General features: G+C 42.7%; 1 protein-coding gene across 4 annotated transcripts in view; it reads right to left on the reverse strand.

Annotated features, from left to right (window-relative positions):
- The window catches only part of SHF (Src homology 2 domain containing F), a 322,209-nt gene extending 305,932 nt beyond the window's left edge, over positions 1-16,277 (reverse strand). The window contains exon 1 of one of the 4 annotated variants that reach the window (XM_040342834.1): positions 15,444-16,276. In XM_040342834.1, coding sequence (XP_040198768.1) covers positions 15,444-16,124 — 681 coding nt within the window. In that variant the 5' untranslated portion in view covers positions 16,125-16,276. Of the gene's footprint in view, positions 1-15,443 lie in introns of all 4 variants that reach the window. The other 3 variants (XM_040342835.1, XM_040342836.1, XM_040342837.1) reach the window with 3 other exon arrangements.
- Positions 16,278-18,520: the final 2,243 nt, after the last annotated feature.

The raw sequence follows: 18,520 nt of genomic DNA on the forward strand, positions 1-18,520 counted from the left end.
TATATATAGAGTGCAAAAAATAAACTGCAGAGGTGATCAAATACCACCAAAAGAAAGCTGTGTGCGTGTGTGTGTGTTTGGGTATAGCATTACATGACTGCGCAATTGTCAGTTAAAGCGACGCAGTGCCAAATTATAAAAAGTGCTCTGGTCAGAAAGGGGGTAAAATCTTCCGGGGCTGAAGTGGTTAAAAATAGCTCTTCATGAGGAGTTAACACTTTTTTCTCCCCTTATATTTTCACACACATTCAGTTTTGCACTTAAAAATTTTAGAAAGTCCACCCAAAGTTTTTATTTTATTTTATTAAGCTGTCGCACATTCAGAATAAGGATATTACAGCAAAACTTCAAAGTCCTTTTCAAAATTGTTTGTTGAAGCATACCTTCCAGGTCACTGAAAATTATTTCATCAACAAAATACTCTATATAAAATCTATGTACAGTATATGCTGAAGTTTTACAGAGCAGGTCCTTCCGATGCCAGTATCTTTTGCTACTTTTAGCACACGTCTACCAGCTATTGGCACACAAGCTCTCAACACAGAATGAGGGCAAGGGTAGGAAAAAAGGTTGGTGCTTCGTTCACTTTAACTGAAGATGGAAGGAAGGAGTTACGTTATATGAAATACTCAGACATGTTATTCATGCTTACACAGTACCGTAAAAAGGTAGATTTTTTGGTCTGGAATTCTTCCTGAACAAGATCAGTGAATTTCACTGGTATTTGAAGATGCCTCGGCACTCCTACGTATTATGTATACCTGCAGTGTGACATTGAAGGCACTGCTGCTTGTGACTGAATTTTTTTAGATGTGGAGTGAGGTTGGGTGAGGTCTCTATGGTGTTGCTCACTGTTGCTCTTCAGGCCCTGACAAAAAGATGTAAAAAAGCACTGCCTCTACACAGGCACAGTGCAGAACAAGGGATTGTAAATCAGTAAAAGGTCAGCTGCAGGGAGACCATAGACTATGCTGGTGAATTGATTATTTGCTTTGACCTGCCTTTTTCATGCATGGCTTCCAAAGTTCAGCTCCTCCAAGACGTTACATATAGCCTCCTCTAGCCTTAACTTAAACAGAGTTTTAGTTTATACAAAACACCACATTTGCAGCACAACCATTTTCTATACTGTAATTACTTAAAAATATTCTAATTTGAGGATTTAGGATTATGAACCACATTGTGATGTTCTTCCACAGTACAGGTATATTTGGCAACCTATAAAATAAAAGATAAAGAAGGTGCTACAACCCATCCTGCTGTCTGGATATTGTGCCTTTTATGGAGAATCAACACATTTTAAAGATTTTTTTTAAGAGTAGAGGTCTCCAAATTTAAGAGTCAGACTGTCCCCAGTGGGAGAACAAAAAAAAAAAAGGAAGGAAGGAAGGAAGGAAGGAAGGTACATAGTGCCTATGGTCATTAGGAAGAGTAGTGGCACATCATTGGTATCAGTGGGAGGAATATTATCCCATTGTTTTCAGTGGAAGGAATTGTGCCCGATGCACCAATACGACATTAGCTCAGAGTACGAGTATGATACTTTTTTTGCAAGGAACATTCCATGGTGGGAATGGCAATTAGTGGCAGTAGCTAGTTATATACTATGCACATGGTAGCTGTAAGGGAATGGAGAGAAGGAGCTGGTAGGACTGTGCTCAAGATGGGAGACTGCTGGAGCCCACCCCTATCCGGTACATCCCCTAGATTGGTGCATATTCTTACCACTGCTGTGCTGGAGGGATGTCTACTGCTCCTGAGGGGAGGAGGCGGCAGCATGCGGCTTCCAAGCTGGCGGCACTTCCGGTATCAGTTTCAGGTATCGGAGCATTTTCATGAGGACCGATACTCATGAAAATGCCTAGCACAGATACCGGTATAACCCTAGTGTCAGCAGAAGGAATAACATTCCATTGCTAGTGTCATTGGGAGAAATACTACCCTACTTTTGGTGGCAGTGGAAAAAGATAAAGTGCACAATTATTTATCAGTGGGAGGAATAATGCTCCAATTATTGTCACAAATCCTGCCAAAACAGCTAAAATAATCCAAATTCATTAGCACAAATTCACAAAATTAAGAGAAAACATATCTATCAAATGAAGGGAATAGTAAAATGACATGCTGTTTAGTGCTTTTATAATACCTTTCTATTGTCAAAATGGCGTGGTCCCCAATCATCGTGGGGACGGACCAGTCGTCAGGGAGCATCTGTTCTAGATCAGCACCAGTGCAGGGATTGGAAGCTGTGGGTGGAGATTGTGGCAGCAATCGCAGGCCGCACTTCCACAATGCAGTGGCGGTATCCAAGGCAACCAGGAACGCTGTAGTGTCGGGGGGGGCGATGTGGCGTTAACAACGTGTGACAGTAGAAGTCATTGCTAGGATGCTAGGCTTACAACATCCACCGCCGGCCGCACATGCGCGTTGTGGCGGCGGTAGCCGAGTCACGAGGGATGCTGCTGGGCTGGGCAGTGGCTGGGGGATTGCCAGAGGTGGCGTTGCCAGAGGCGGCTGGGGGGGGGGCGGTGCCTCATGTACATTCAGATCATAAGACATAGGGACATTTTTCACCATATTTTTGGGGGGAAAAATTGTCTTATGGTCTGAAAAATATGGTATATGAACAAGCAAACGAAATGTTAATGTGCTGTGAACTATAGTTTTAGGAATTAGCAGGAGATTCCCAGAGACCTAAAAAAGGCATTTTAAAGGGGTCCTTCATGTTAAAAAGATTGAGAAAAGACACTTATTCTTGAGCAAACCCAAGCCAAACAGAACATTGAGAAAGGCTGTTTCAGAAGAACAGGAGTGAACACTTTCCTCATTATCAAAAGAAAAGTTTAAACTGATCTGTAGGCATAAGGCCCCTTTCACTTGGGGAGGACTTCGCAAAACATCCACCTGCTCAGCTGGGAATCTGTCCACTGAGCAGGTGAATGGCTTGTCCGTGTCCACTCCTCTTATGCAAAGCCGACAAAGCCCAATGTCCTATGGTTGGTTGGTCGGCTGTAAATGGACCACCTGTCCATTTACACCAGACAGCCATCTGAGCCGCTAGACGAATGGGGAACGGATTTCCATTCATCTGTTTTTAGCAGATCGGATCTGATGTAGGAGTGTGTCAATGGACACATGTCTGTTAACACCCACTGCTTCATAGAGGGCAATGGAGCGTCCAATCGGGGGCCACCTTAAAAAAAAAAAAAAAAAAAAAAAAACCCACACACATACCATAAAAAAGGTTTGTGCAACTAGCTCTGGAAATTACATATGTTAAATATTCCCGCACTTCGCAACCCAAGAACAAAACAGGGTCCGTAACCCAAAAAAAAAAAAAAATCAATAGGTGGTGTTGCGCTCCAAGTGTTACTCGAAATGAGTATATACACATGCTACTATAAAGTGCAAAAGACTCAAATAATGGACCTCCATCTTTTATGGAGGGGCTTTGTGATGGATGACCCAATATGGGGGCATCTGTAATGGAGAGGAGTCTGTGATGGGGGGGGGGGTTCTGTGATGCGGAGAGGGGAGGGGGATCTGTGAAATACTAATAAGTGTTGATTAAAATAGTTTAATTTTAAATATTTAATAGTTTTTTCCTGTTTTTTTGCACTACAAATAAGATGTGTGCATAGGAATTTGTTCATATTATTTTAAACTATAGTCCGGCCCCCCAACAGTCTGAGGGACCATGAACTGGCCCCCTGTTTAAAAAGTTTAAGGACCCCTGGTGTTAATAGATGGTGATCCTTCTTCAATTTGATCACACCTCAGAGTGAAATAGCTCCTTACTGCTGTAAGGTTACAGCGCAAAATTAGCCAGTGGTACCCTGGGGTACTGTAATGGGTCACCCTAGATGTGCCCTATAGATGGCGGTGTAGTGTCCTGGGAAAGAAAAAAAGAAAAAGAAAGAAAAAAGGAGGGAACCCAATAGTGATGTATGTAACACTAATAGTTTATTTAAATCTCAGCCAAGATGTGGTACTCACATAAAAGCAGGAACAAACAAATAAAATGAGCTGGCGGCCTGACATCACTTCTGATGCCTGTGTATTCCGACGCGCATCGTCACAATCACGTGACTTCATCAGGGAAGTCATGATCCCTGATGAAGTCACGTGATCGTGTCATTACTCCTTTCGCACGAGGACTTTATCCAGTGTGTGACAGCACTGTTCGAGACATTCTTTTGCACTATTGGCATTTTTTTGCACATTGGAAGATATCATTAGCATTTCGCACTTTAGATTGCATACTGTGTACAGTGCTTTAGATGTCATTTCTTTGCACTACTGGCACATAGGAAGATATGATTTATATTATGAGCCTGATTGTACACTGTATTTTGTACCCTGCTGAAATATTTCATCATTTTGGAGGTCCATTTATGAATATTTTGCACTTTTTAGTAGTCACGTATATTCTCATTTGAGCAACACTTAGAGCGCAACACCACCTATTATTTTTTTAGCACTAGAAATTGCTCAGTCAAGCAGTGAGCTCCAAGCTGGCTGTGCAACTAATATATGTAAAACTAAAAATATCATAATTTCTGTCAAAAGCATGCTTTTCACATTTTATTAATGAGGTGACAAAAACAAATCTCCTAGCATCCTGTTGCAAGTGTTATTCTACCACAGGACGCCAGGCATAGCATTAGGTTTGTATTTACCTGGAGGACATTTTTATTTGGACCACGGTACAAAAATCAGTTTTCACATTTAACAGTGAAATCCCGATATTCCCCAAGGAGAGACAGATGGTAAGATTCCTCTTGATCTTCAAAAGCTGAACACAATACTGGCTGTTTGGTTAGATTTATTAAGCATTTATACAACTCCTATTGCATCCTGCTCACTCAAGTTTTTTAAATGCTGACTTTTTATTGCAGGATTTGTACATAAGCTGCAATTACTGCTGTTGGTTTTTTGCAAGTTTCTGTTGTTGCCTTACAATTAATATTTCACAGAATTTGTGTTTTATCTGCTGGTGACCAACTTAAAAGGATGGTTTCACTTAATAAAAACTCAACAGCTCATCCACCCCATTCCAAACTAACCCCCCTCCCACCCATATGCCTACTTGTTTATTATATGTACACAGCACTTGTGAAATTTATATATATATATTTCACATCAGTTCCTGCCCTCAAGGAGCTTGCAATCTAAGGTTTCTAAAGGTCCGTACACACGATCCAATTTTATGGCCATAATTGTCTGATGGACGTGTTGTGTCGGATAATTTGACCGTGTTTATGAACGATCAGACAATTGTTGGCTGAATTAACGACAACAAATGTTGGCTGTTCATGCTCACCAACTGTCTGGCAATAAATCTGTTACATCGGTTTATCCGATCGTCCAACTAAAATCCAAAAGTACAAACACACATGCTCGGAACCAATGCTAAACATCAGACAACAATAGCAGAGGTTGCCCAAAGGGCGGCAGTAAAGAGCTGAAAAAAATGTGGTTTGGTGAATGTTGGCTGAAAATGTTGGGCCGTGTGTATGCAGGACAAGTTCACGGCCAACGCCCTTCGGACCAAAATTAACGGAAAAGTCCACTGGAATTCAGATCGTGTGTACGAGGCTCAACTTGCATTCATAAATGCCCATACTAGGGTCAATGAGCCAATTAACCTATCAGCATGTTTTTGGATCTACATACCTCTTTTCCACTAAAATGACCTCTCGTGTTTTCAGTCTCAGTGCAAGAATCTTGTCTGCCTGAACAGTCTCTCGTGGACAAGGATATAAAATACAGTGGGAGGCTGCCTCATCAGACAGGCAGGTAGGTACCTGCGTGGTGGAGGAGGAATGTCAGTACAGGTTAGAGCTTGTCCTTTAAAATTTAATTTACCCCACTTCCACTTTGACAAAATGATCTAGCAACATACATATTTACACTGCGTCATTTAGAGATTCTTAGGCCGCGTACACACCATCGGTCCAAACCGATGAAAACGGACCGAAGTTCAGTTTCATTGGTCCAAACCGACCGTGGGTACGGCCCATCGGTCTTTTGTCCTTTGGACAAAAATTAGAGAACTTGCTTTAAAATTCGAACCGATGGACCGCTGACCGATAGGTCCAAACCGATGGTTAGTACAAAAAAGCATCAGTTCAAAACCCACGCATGCTCAGAATCAAGTCGACGCATGCTTGGAAGCATTGAACTTCGTTTTTTTCAGCACGTCGTGTGTTTTACGTCACCACGTTCTGACCCGATCGGATTTTGAACTGATGGTGTGTACGCACATCAGACCATCAGGCCGCTTCAGCGGTGAACCGATGAAAACGGTCCGGCGGACCATTCTCATCGGATGGATCGACCGTGTGTACGCGGCCTTAGATTCTCAAGCTAAATAACATAATGGAATATTGCCTTATTCTATATGTCCTGAGCTGTAAACTTCTATTTGAATGCCTAGGGTGGCCCAGACAGCAGCAGTAGTTGGATATGCAGTAGTAGGTACAATCTAGCCACCTTCAGGGTAGTAAATCTAAGCACTGCCGAACACTTCATAATTTGGCAAGGTTACTTTTGCCCACCAGCATGTCAATGCAGAAGGCAGGTATGGATATAAGCAGTGCAGTACACATGCACAAGTACAGTTTATGTCAGGAAACAACAATTGAAATTCAAACAGGTGTCCTGGCTTTAGCTAAAGCAGATGACTGTCATCCAAAGTCTATGGGTTGCTTTAAGACTCCATGGCCAGGACTGTTGCAGATGGACGTTTTTACACCATTCAAAATATATTACTGCAGCTGAGCGAGATAGAGATCTCTATCACTATCAGAGGTTGTTGTCGTAGAGCAGTGGAGGCGTCAGTAGGGCAGAGACTGGTGTCAGTAGTTTATTTGTATTTTTTTTGACAATAATATTTAAAAAAAAAAAAAAATTACAACTTTTTGGAGCCCCATTGGGAATTTCGAAATATCAAGTGTCTAAACAGACCCCGGATGTCTCACTTTAGATACAGAGAAAGGGACTGAAGACAGAGCTTCCCCCTGCCCATTTCTCTGCAGCCAAGCAGCAGGGGGAATCTGTGCAGCACAGGGTGATTAGGGTGTGCCCAGGCACACCTATGACCACACGCTGTTCCATGCATGCACCAACACTGCTGTCTACCATCCCGATTTGTGGTCTCTGGACTGGCCCATGACATGTTTGCCCCACATCAGTAATAGGACACACTTGCCGCTTACTACTGAGTGTAGTACAGCCATGTTAGCATACCTTTTTGTACCTGTAAAATTCAACGTCCCAGTTTGACTTGGATGACCCTCATAATATATAAAAAGTTACCTCTGTGCCTCTCAGACTGCAATTAAGTCAACGTCTGGCATCCAACAACTGAAAGCTGTAATGACTGGGATTTTGATTCAGTGGATTAGAAGATGGAGTAAACCAAGTGGAAATGTACCCTCTCAACCAATTTTTAACAATTTTAATCATTATGCTGCTAGCCTTGGCAAGTACATAAAAAAGGTACATTCGTTTTAAAACGTTTTTCACATTTCTTGGTTTCTGTCCTAGGCCAAAATTATGCCAGACATCCCAGGATTCTTTACGGCACCCCTCCCCCCCCTTTATCTGGAGAGGGGAGGAAGTGATTTCTCTGGTAAGCACACCATCCTGCCTCACCTTGCAAAAACGTGTACCTGCAGCCCATGAATATTGTACTGTGCATGTGCAAGATTTTCTAGGATGCCATCACAAGAGGAGCAGATTGATTCCAAGAAGTAAATGCTACATGAATCTGCCCTTACTCAAGATGGCCATGGCTACAAGTGTGGGAGTGTTTATCAAAGCAATTTCTTCATAAAATAAAGCATAGAAACCAAGATAATTGGGTGAGTTTGCTTGAAATATTAAGGCCCCTTTCACACTGAGGAGTTTTTCAGGCGGTTAAGCGCTAAAAATAGCGCCTAAATACTGCCTGAAAAACTCCTGCCCTGCAGTCTCAAGCCTGAGGGCTTTCACACCGAGGCGATGCTCTGGCAGGACCACTCCAAAAGTCCTGCCAGCAGCATCTTTGGAGCGGTGCGTTTACCGCTTCTTCCCATTGAAAGCAATGGTAAACCGCGGTAATACCGCCCGCAATTCGCCTCTGCAGAGGCACATTGTGGGCGGTATTAACCCTTTTTCGGCCGTTCGCGCGGGGGGGGCTAAATACCGCACCGCTAGTGGCCGAATACCGTGGCAATTCAGACGGCATAGCGCCTCTAAAAACAGCAGCGTTATACCGCCACCGCACATCCCGCCCCAGTGTGAAAGGGCCCTAAAACTAGTTAGCAAGCATGTTTGGTTTGTGTTGCTCAGGTACAGTTAACTTCCATTTTAAGAAACACTGAGATAAGTACTCTAATTCCATAGTCCTCTGTTCCACTGATCCTTAGGGGCCATTCAGTATGCAGTTTTATATTAGGCCCCCCGTTCACATCGGCACAATTTGACAGCAATTGGAGCGTCCCAATCAATGCAACGCCACACCAATTTCCAAAAGTAGTTTTGGGACTTCAGGGCCCGGGTGGTCTATTACTCAAGGGATAGTTTCCCTGGCCTTGCTTCCCTCCAGGATAGAGGCTCTCAGGAAGAAAATACTCCAAAAACGCATCAGCCAATAGCGGTCCTGATGTCTTACCCTTTGCCATCTGGAGACTGTTGGTTTCAGGACCGATTGCCACAAATAGGTGGCTCTTACAAGCAATAATTCTCCACGTTTGTGAGTAGTTTTTTTATCAATACATTTACTTGGGATAATGCACTAGGCTGGTGTGCCCTCTTTTTTCTGTGAATTCAACAGATATCTGTGCATGAACTAGGGCTGCAACTAACGATTATTTTCATAATCGATTAATCGAATAATCGGTTAATAACCTTAAAAAAAAAAAAAAAGAAAGGTGATTTTGCATTTTTTTTTTTTTTGGACCAATTTGTTGTTGGGCAGATTAAAAAAACACAATTTGCCGCAAAAACGCATCACATGCTTTTCTACAGCTTCTACATTGAAGTATATTGAACAAAAAAAAAAAAAACTAAATAGCACCGTTTTGCATTAAAAAAAGTTCTTGACCATTCCAAATACGCAGCAGCTGAAAAAATCATGGATGTGAACGTATCCCATAGGACACCATGTAAATGAACTGTAGTGTGTTTCTGCACAAAGCACCAAAAAAACAGAGGTGTGACCCCCGGCCTGAGATGTTTAGTAACATAATGGGGTTAAAAAAAAAAAAAAAAAAAAATAGCAAATAATCGCTACTGTAAGGGGTTAATTTTTTTACTGTGGGACAGTGAAAGTAATATTTACAGTAACAATTTGCTCTTTGTACTATAAAAGGCTAATTTTAGTTTCTTTTCAACCCCATTATGTTACTGGCCGATTAACCACTAGCCGACCAGCCACCGTCATTATACGGCGGCAGGTCGGCTCTCCTGGGCGAGAGCCTGTAGCTATACGTCCGCTCTTCGCTCGCCCCCGACTCCCGTGCGTGTGCCCGGCGGGCGCGATCGCCGCCGGGCACACGCGATCGCTCGTTACAGAGCGGGGACCGGGAGCTGTGTGTGTAAACACACAGCTCTCGGTCCTGTCAGCGGGGGAAATGCTGATTTTCTGTTCATACAAATGTATGAACAGAGGATCAGTGTTTCCCCTAGTGAGGCCACCCCCCCCCCCCCCCACAGTAATAACACGCCCAGGCATACTTAACCCCTTCCCCGCCCCCTAGTGTTAACCCCTTCACTGCCAGTGGCATTTTTATAGTAATCCAATGCATTTTTATAGCACTGATCGCTATAAAAATGCCAATGGTCCCAAAAATGTGTCAAAAGTGTCCGAAGTGTCCGCCATAATGTCGCAGTAACGAAAAAAAAAAAAATAAAAAAAAAATCGCTGATCACCGCCATTACTAGTAAAAAAAATATATTAATAAAAATGCCATAAAAATACCCCCTATTTTGTAAACGCTATAACTTTTGCGCAAACCAATCAATAAACGCTTATTGCGATTTTTTTTTACGAAAAATATGTAGAAGAATACGTATCGGCCTAAACTAAGGAAAAAAATTTTTTTTTATATATTTTTGGGAGATATTTATTACAGCAAAATGTAAAAAATATTATTTTTTTTCAAAATTGTCGCTCTATTTTTGTTTATGGCGCAAAAAATAAAAACCGCAGAGGTGATCAAATACCACCAAAAGAAAGCTCTATTTGTGGGAAAAAAAGGACGCCAATTTTGTTTGGGAGCCACGTCGCACGACCGCGCAATTGTCAGTTAAAGCGTCGCAGTCCCGAATCGCAAAAAGTGCTCTGGTCTTTGACCAGCAATATTGTCCGGGGGTTAATTAGTTAATCGATTATGAAATTAGTAATCGATTCATTTCATAATCGATTCATTGATTCGTTGTTTCGGCCCTAGCATGAACCCTCACAGAGGTCTTCCAAGTCCCCTGAAATCGCACTGAAAGGTGGCTTTGAAATTGTGCGCGTTCAGGTGAACTTGCATGATTTCAAAGCCATGTTCAATGTGAACGACGGCTAGAAAGTTAGAAGTAGCTAAACAAAATGTTGGCACTAGTATGCCCCGATTGGCTACTTAAATGAAATGCTTTAAACCACTAAAAGAAGAAAGGTCCGACTAGAAACAAATCATATTAATAGTACTAGTAGGTAAAGATCTGCACACGTATGGACAATTTAAAATATTATATATCTCTCCCATGGCTTCTTTATTTAAATTTGGGCATGACTGCAGTATAAATAGAAAAAAAAATTGTTCCAGCAGTAACCTGACTGCCTACCTCCACTGCATTGCCTACAGACACAGATTGGCATCTGCAATAACAAATAAAAAAAAAATTATATATTAGAAAAAAAAAAAAAAAAAAAAAAAAGAGTGCAAGAGATTATATACATTTTATTAACTAAATAAAATGATATAACCTAAAGCCCTTATTGGCCGATTTTGCATGCTCCCTAGAGTTCTTCAACTCTAGAGAGAAATAATTCATAATTCAGGGCAGCCACAGTCTGATGTTCTTTGTTCACAGAACTAATAGCCACCGTTTTCTCCGAACTGCAGACTCACATGACGCAAAAAATACATTTTTAGAAAGATTACAAATGCCATCAATGTAATGACACACACCAGGGATTGAACTTGAAGTACAGTGTTTTGATTGCCACTTTCCTGTTCCAAGTACTTTATATGATGAAGCAGTTAGTAACGGTAATAAAAATCAAGAAAATTATAAACCAGTCACCTGGGGACACTCACATTCAAGAAGATTAACTAGTTGTAGAAAATGCCAAATGCAGCAACACTGCAACACAAGATGCAGAATGGTGCAACACCTTCTGCCATCACTATCATGGGACTCTTAGGTGCTCCTTAAAAAATCCTACTCCTAAATCTGTCATTCAACCTGAAACAAAAACACCTGTAATGAATCATTTGTTTGCCATTCACAATATATGTATAAAAACAATCTTACCCACCTATTAAAAAAAAAAAAAAAAATTGATATAATATATATATATATATATATATATATATATATATATATATATAATATCTAATTTTGTTGTTTAAATATCTCCCCCCCCCCCTGTATCCATTACTCACAAACCATTGGCAAAGCCAAAACCATAGGTACACTCCAGACATGTCTTCTGCTCCGGTTTGGTCAGTGACCACCTATGGGACATCCATCTTCATGTTTTATAGGAAGAAACTTTAGAAGATACAAGAATCTTTCGCTAAATTCATCTATTCAAAACCTACTTTAATTCTAAGCCTCTGCTTTCAGAAATTATAATGTTTGGGGGTTCTAAGGAATTTTCTCGAATAAATAAACCACAAACAAAAAAAAAACAAAAAAAAAGGTTTTACATGTATACAAGAGTAATGTTAGAGTTGACCCCTTGACTACTGGGGCAATTCAAAACCCATATAAAAAAAAAAAAATAAAAAAAATTATATATTTCAAAATTTCCGAAGAATTTAAAATCAACTTTTCTAGATAAATAAATCTGGTTTTGCGTCAACCTTTTGTTCTTAAACTATAAAGCTAGGCTTGAATTTTGCACCATGTTTAAATTAGCAAGACAAAAGGCAATAGGAAAAATACAGTCCATTAAGAAAATTTAATGAGGGAATTAAATGCACTTTGTAAAAGCATACTACTGCCAATATCCACCATCCATTTACTGCCTATGACTGGGGATTATACACGATATCCTGGTGTCTTCTAGCTGACACATGAATGTCATCATTCTCACACAGCCCCCCCAGAGAGATATTCACCTACTCTGATAAGTCACACATTTCATCCCCCTCCTGTACAGATCACTCCACAAGCCCACCACCCCCCTCCACACACATCATTTGCTACACTGTAATGTCTCAGGGGCAACATCTCCAATGATATCACAGCATCTGATAACACCCATCATCAGCACCACATGCAAATGAAGTCACTCTAGTAGAGACGTACACCATTTCATACCAGAAGAATGATAAAACAAAGGCTAAAACAATGCCTAGAACAAAGAGTAAAACTAAAAAACGGACAAAACCTTTTATTTCCCAGTCTTGTGAAACGGACTTCATCAGTGTCACATGAGCTATAATATAGTAATATCACAAGTCTAAATCAGCCTCTCACAACATTTTTGAACAAAGGAGAGCCTTTGAAGAACCTCTCTATTCTGCTAATTATTACTAGATCTTCAGTTTACGCTAATGTAATGTGATCGTTAGTGAACAAAACAAAAATAATATTATATATATATATATATATATATATATATATATATATATACACACACACACACACACACACATATACACACACACACACACACACACACTACTACTACATTTGTGATCAGTAGAAAGACTCCCCCTTTACAAATAGCTACATTATCACTGAAGTCAAAGGTTAGTTATCTGAAGGTCAGAAATTGCTCAAGGAACCCCAACAAGCTCTGAAGGAGGTGCCGAGGTTGTGAAAGGATACTCTGGTTCCTTGATGACTGACACACTGGACACAGAAGGGTAATCTAAAAGTACCTCAATGTGTAACGTAAAGGAATTGCAAACACCAAGAATATATCGTAAGAATGAAATGACATATGAAAATATGTTCTGCAAATGTAGAATAGATTTGCATCACCTCCCTACTGGTCTGTCAAGGGCAGAAATTGTCAACTGCTCAAGGAACCTCTAGCAACCCGAGTTGTGAAAGGCTGCTCTAAATCATCTTTTCTACAGCTCCATAAAAATAATAATGACAGCATCTCTGAACATGAATGTACCGGCAATGAAAGGGTTGAATTCTGTTCATCACCTTTCATCAAACACTCCACCTCCTGCGATAACTCCTACTGTGTTAGGTTTGATTCTAATGAATGTTAGCCTAGCATGGAGCACTCTTGAGTCTACTACATTCCATTTGTGTGTTCATCCTTAAAAAAAAAAAAAAAAAAAAAAAAAAAAGATAATAAAAAAAAAAAAAAGCCCTCCACTCTGCCTATTGTACTACAGAAGACTTTAATAGCAGCCTTTCCCATCCAGAGGTGGCTAAGGGTTCCACAACGAGCAGAGGTGGACTCTGCATAGTTAAGGCACCAACCTCCATGAGTGGGGGGGGGGGAGAGACAGAGACAGAAAAACCTTGGTTCGAGAGCATAATTCGTTCCAGAAACATGCTTGTAATCCAAAGCACTTGTGTAAAAAAAAAAACAAAAAAAAGGTTTCGATATACAGGGTATAAAAGAGAGGCACCTCTAAGTGTAGCAATAATTTGCTAAATGTACCTTCATTAAATGTAAGCATATTGCCACACTTAGAGGCTCCTCTCTTCTCTTTTATACTCAGTTGTGACATGACGCTACTCTTATATCAAGACATCGCTTGTATATCAAGGCAAAACTTATTAAAACGTTTTGCAAACGCTCTGAAGCCAAGTTACTCTCAAACCAAGGTTTTACTGTACTTTGAAAAACATTCGTAAAGTCGCTGTTATTATTGACTGTATTGAAGAGCTTTTCCAAAGTACCATCTATTCGAAAGACCACCAGTATATGGCGAGCTTAATGCAGAACTAAAAAGGCAAAACTTTTGATAGAGGTTTTACCATCTATCAGTTCCCCACCCCCCGTGTCCCATTGGGGAGATTTTACCAAATTTCCTGTCCTGTAGCCAAAATAGGAAATGAGAGGAAGTCCCTACAATGTGAGAAAATCCCAGGTTGTCACCAGAGCTAGAGTTCAGATCTTCTTTCACTTGAACGGAAATAGGACAGCAATAAAATTAAACAATCCCTCTCTACTCTGTCCAATACTTGTAAAACTTTATTTTTCTTTAGTTACACTTCAGAGGACACTTGTTTGCTGACCACAAATGTATGGGAGCATTTCTTTCCTGCCCATCAATGAAAGGGTGGCATTTTGTTAGTGATCACCAAGCATTGGCGGTGCGCCCATAGTGGGCGCAGGAGCGCTGCCCCCTCTCTCCTGCACCCATCACTCAATAGATATAGTCGTGCAATGTATGACTATATCTATTGTCGCCGCTGCCGCCCCCTATTCAAGTGTCCGGCCCCCTGTGCAGAATAAACAGTAGTGGGTGTGTTTTGGAAGTGCCCCATTAGAGCCAGAGGCTTGAATAGGCTTCCCGATTAGTGTGCTCTAATCGGCTTCCAAATGGTTAAACAGAGGGCGCACAGGTGTGCGTTCCCGGTTTAAACCATGCTGTGTTAGGGATTTGCTTCCCTAACACTGACCCGCCTCTCAGCCAATCAGGTCCACCGGGTCTGGTTACCGGTCACCTGATTGGCTGAAGCAACATTGTGGGAGCATGAAGGAGGATGGTGCTGACCCTAGGAAGGTAAGTGCCAGGCTGGGGACAAACTGGTGGCGTTTGATGGGCACAGTGGCGGCGATTGATGTTTTTTTTTTTCAGTTTGTTTGCTCCCCCCAAAAAATTGAGCACCAGCCGCCTCCAAGGTACAAATTGGGTCACGGACCACCATTATAAGGAGGACATTTCCTCCCTAACCATCAAACTACTAAGTACTAATCTTACTACTGCAAGCTGGAGCCAATTCAAGCAAGACCTGAAAATGATTCCAATCCTTGGTATAAGGTCAAGGCAGGCTGACTTGGACTATCCTGGCACTATGGATCGGTCAGGCAGAATATAGAACGTACCCTTCTCCAATGTCAGCCTGGCATTGCTCACCCAATCTCTAATGCCACACTAAATCTCTGTCACTTGTACCATTTAATGTCATGATCTCACATTAGATGCCAATTGAGTGTCACATAAGATGCCCACACTAGGCTAGTCAAGGGATTAGCTCAGAGATCCCTATGCAGCCAGACACACTTGTAGAGGAACATCTGCTGCCACACTTACTTTGTCCTGTTTGCTGTCCTCCAGCTGGGGGGCCACAGCTGTGGCAGGTGGGGACTTGATGGCACTTCCTCCAGTGCTGGAAGAGTTTGTGGCAGTTGGGTTAGTGCTGCTGGTGGGGCTGGATGCCCCCTTGTCCCCAGTGTCCACCTTGATGAGCCTGTGCTTTGGGGACACATACTTGACATCAGGAGAAGGAGAGGATGGGGACGGGGCAGTAGAGGCAGGAGGAGCAGAGGGCACCACAGAGGAGTTCGCTGAGGAGGAGGAAGTTGTAGTAGCTCCAGGAGGAGGAGTAGTAGTAGTAGTATAGGGGTCCTCGAAGTCCCTCTCCTTCTGCAGCTTGTAGGCAGTGAGGATATCGGGCTGTCCGGCGGGGGTGACGGGGAATTGGAGTCCGGTGGAGTGCAGGTGGTGGTGATGATGGTGGTGGTGGGTCTGCCCTCCTCCTGCCTGGCACTGCCGGTAATCCGGTTTAGGAGGGGCAGGAGGCGGCGGCTTGGAGCTCTTGAAGCCCAGGTGCTCCTTGATCCATTTGGCCATGCTGCCGGCGCATTGCTGTCCCGTGCTGGAGGCGGCTGGGGGGCTTCCTCGGCTCGGCTCCGCTCTGACGGTCCTGCTGGGCTCCGCTGACTGCTGCTGGGCACCGCTGGTTGGGACAGAGGAGTGTCCGCTCAGCAGCATGAGAGGCGCGGGGCAGAGTCAGGGAGAAGCCGGCTAAACAATCGGGAAGTGGAGGAGGAGGCGTGCGGAGCAGCTGATCCGATGTGTATGAATGAGCGGAGTGTGGCCGGAGCACGTTATATACATATACACACTCCGAGCCGAGCTGAGACTGCGCCATCTACCGGCCTCCAACCTCACTCCATTCACAGCTTCCTTCTACAACTCCAATGTTCAATATTTATCATTCCACGCTTACTCACTTCCGATGGCTTGTGTACTATAAACCCTTTCATGACTTATTGTTTTCTATTTTCTATTCTACTTATATTTAACATCATTTTGGCTGTATTATCTCTTCTTCCAAGCCGTCATTCTCCAGGTGTTATTGTTAATGAAGAAATAAATTGTATTGTATATCTTTTGAAAATAAAATATTTTGAAAGTAAACCCTTTCATGACTAAGCCTATTTCTGACATTTGGTGTTTGCAAGTTAAAATCCGTATTTTTTTGCTAGAAAATTACTTAGAATCCTTAAAGCGGATGTGTTATTAGAAAAAAATATTAAAAGCCAGCAGCTACTGACTTTTAATATTAGGACACTTACCTGTCCTGGAGTCCAGCGCCGTCCGCAGCAGAGGATGAGCGATCGCTCGTCTCTCTGCTGCTCCCCCCGCCATCCTCAGTGAGGGAACCAGGAAGTGAAGCGCTCCGGCTTCACTACCCGGTTCCCTACGGCGCATGCGCGAGTCGCGCTGCGCCCACCGATTGGCTCACACACTGTGTGCTGGGTGCCGAGTGTTCCCAGCACACAACGGGGGACAGACGGGAAGTCTGGAAAAACCCGTCTTTTGCCCGAGACGTGTGGCCGGAATTGGGTGCAAATACCTGTCTTTAGACAGGTATCTGCACCCCCCTCCCCCCAAATCTGACACCGGAGGGGGGGCGGGTTCCGATGAGCGTGAGTTCCACTTTAGGGTGGAGCTACGCTTTAAACATATAGGGCCAGATTCAGGTACAAATACGGCGGCGTAACGTATCGTCTTTACGTTACACCGCCGCAAGTTTTTTTCGTAAGTGCTTGATCCACAAAGCACTTAAAGTAACGTAAAGACGTCCGGCGCAAGCCCGCCTAATTCAAATGGGGCGTGTACCATTTAAATTAGGCGCGCTCCCGCGCCAAACGTTCTGCGCGTGCTCCGTTAGTAAATTTCCCGACGTGCTTTGCGCGAAATTACGACGCCCCGACGTGTTTGTGAATGGCGACGTGCGTAACGTACTTACGCCGAAAAAAAAAATATTAAAAATTCGACGCGGGAACGACGGCCATACTTTAACATGGCTGGTGTAAAGTTAAGCAATGAAAAAGATTGCTTAACTTTTCGACGGGAAAAAACTACGTTACGCACCCAAGTAGCTTCGTGGATCGCCGTAAAAGCTAATTTGCATACCCGACACTGGAAAACGACGCAAACTCCACCCAGCGGCGGCCGAAGTATTGCAGCCTAAGATCCGAAGGCGTACAAAGCCGTAACCTGTCAGATCTTAGCCAAAAGCCGTCGTACCTTGTTTGTGAATCACAAATTAAGATACGACGCGGCAAATTTGAAAATACGCCGGAGTATCAGTAGATACTCCGGCGTATTTGTTCTGTGAATCTGGCCCTAAATATATTTTTTAGCAGAGAATAAAATGGGGATTGTTGCAATATTTTATATCACACGGTATTTGTGCAGCGGTCTTTGAAACGTAAATTTTAAATAAAGTAAACAGTAAAGTTGGCCCAATTCTTTTGTATAATGTGAAAGATGATGTTACGCCGAATAAATAGATACCAAACATGTCACGATTTTAAATTGTGCTCATTCGTGGAACGGCAACAAAGTGCGGTACCTAAAAATCTTAATAGCCGACGCTTTAAATTTTTACCAGGTTAGAGTTACAGAGGAGGTCTAGTGCTAGAATTATTGCTCTCGCTCTGACGCTCGCGGCGATACCTCACGTGTGTGATTTGAACACCGTTTACATATGCAGGCGCAACTTCCGTATGCATTTTCTTTGCTGCGGGCACTGATGAGGCGGCACTGATGGGCACTGATAAAGTGCCACTGATGGGCACTGATGAGGAGGCACTGATATGTAGAATTGATGGGCACTGATAGGCGGCACTGATGGGCACCAATAGGCGGCACTGATAGGAGACAATGATGGGCACTGACAGGCGGCACTGATGGGCACTGACAGGCGGCTGTGATGGGTACTGACAGGCCAGTCAGGATAACAGAACCACTTCCCAGACGTCAATATGCTATTGACCGGGTGGGAAGTGGTTAAAAAAAAAAATGTCATCACTTTTATTGTTGTCACAATGAATGAAAGCATCCTTTGTGACAGTAATAGGTGGTGACAGGTACTC

Source organism: Rana temporaria, chromosome 3 (genome assembly GCF_905171775.1).
Source record: "Rana temporaria chromosome 3, aRanTem1.1, whole genome shotgun sequence".
NCBI lineage: Eukaryota > Metazoa > Chordata > Amphibia > Anura > Ranidae > Rana > Rana temporaria.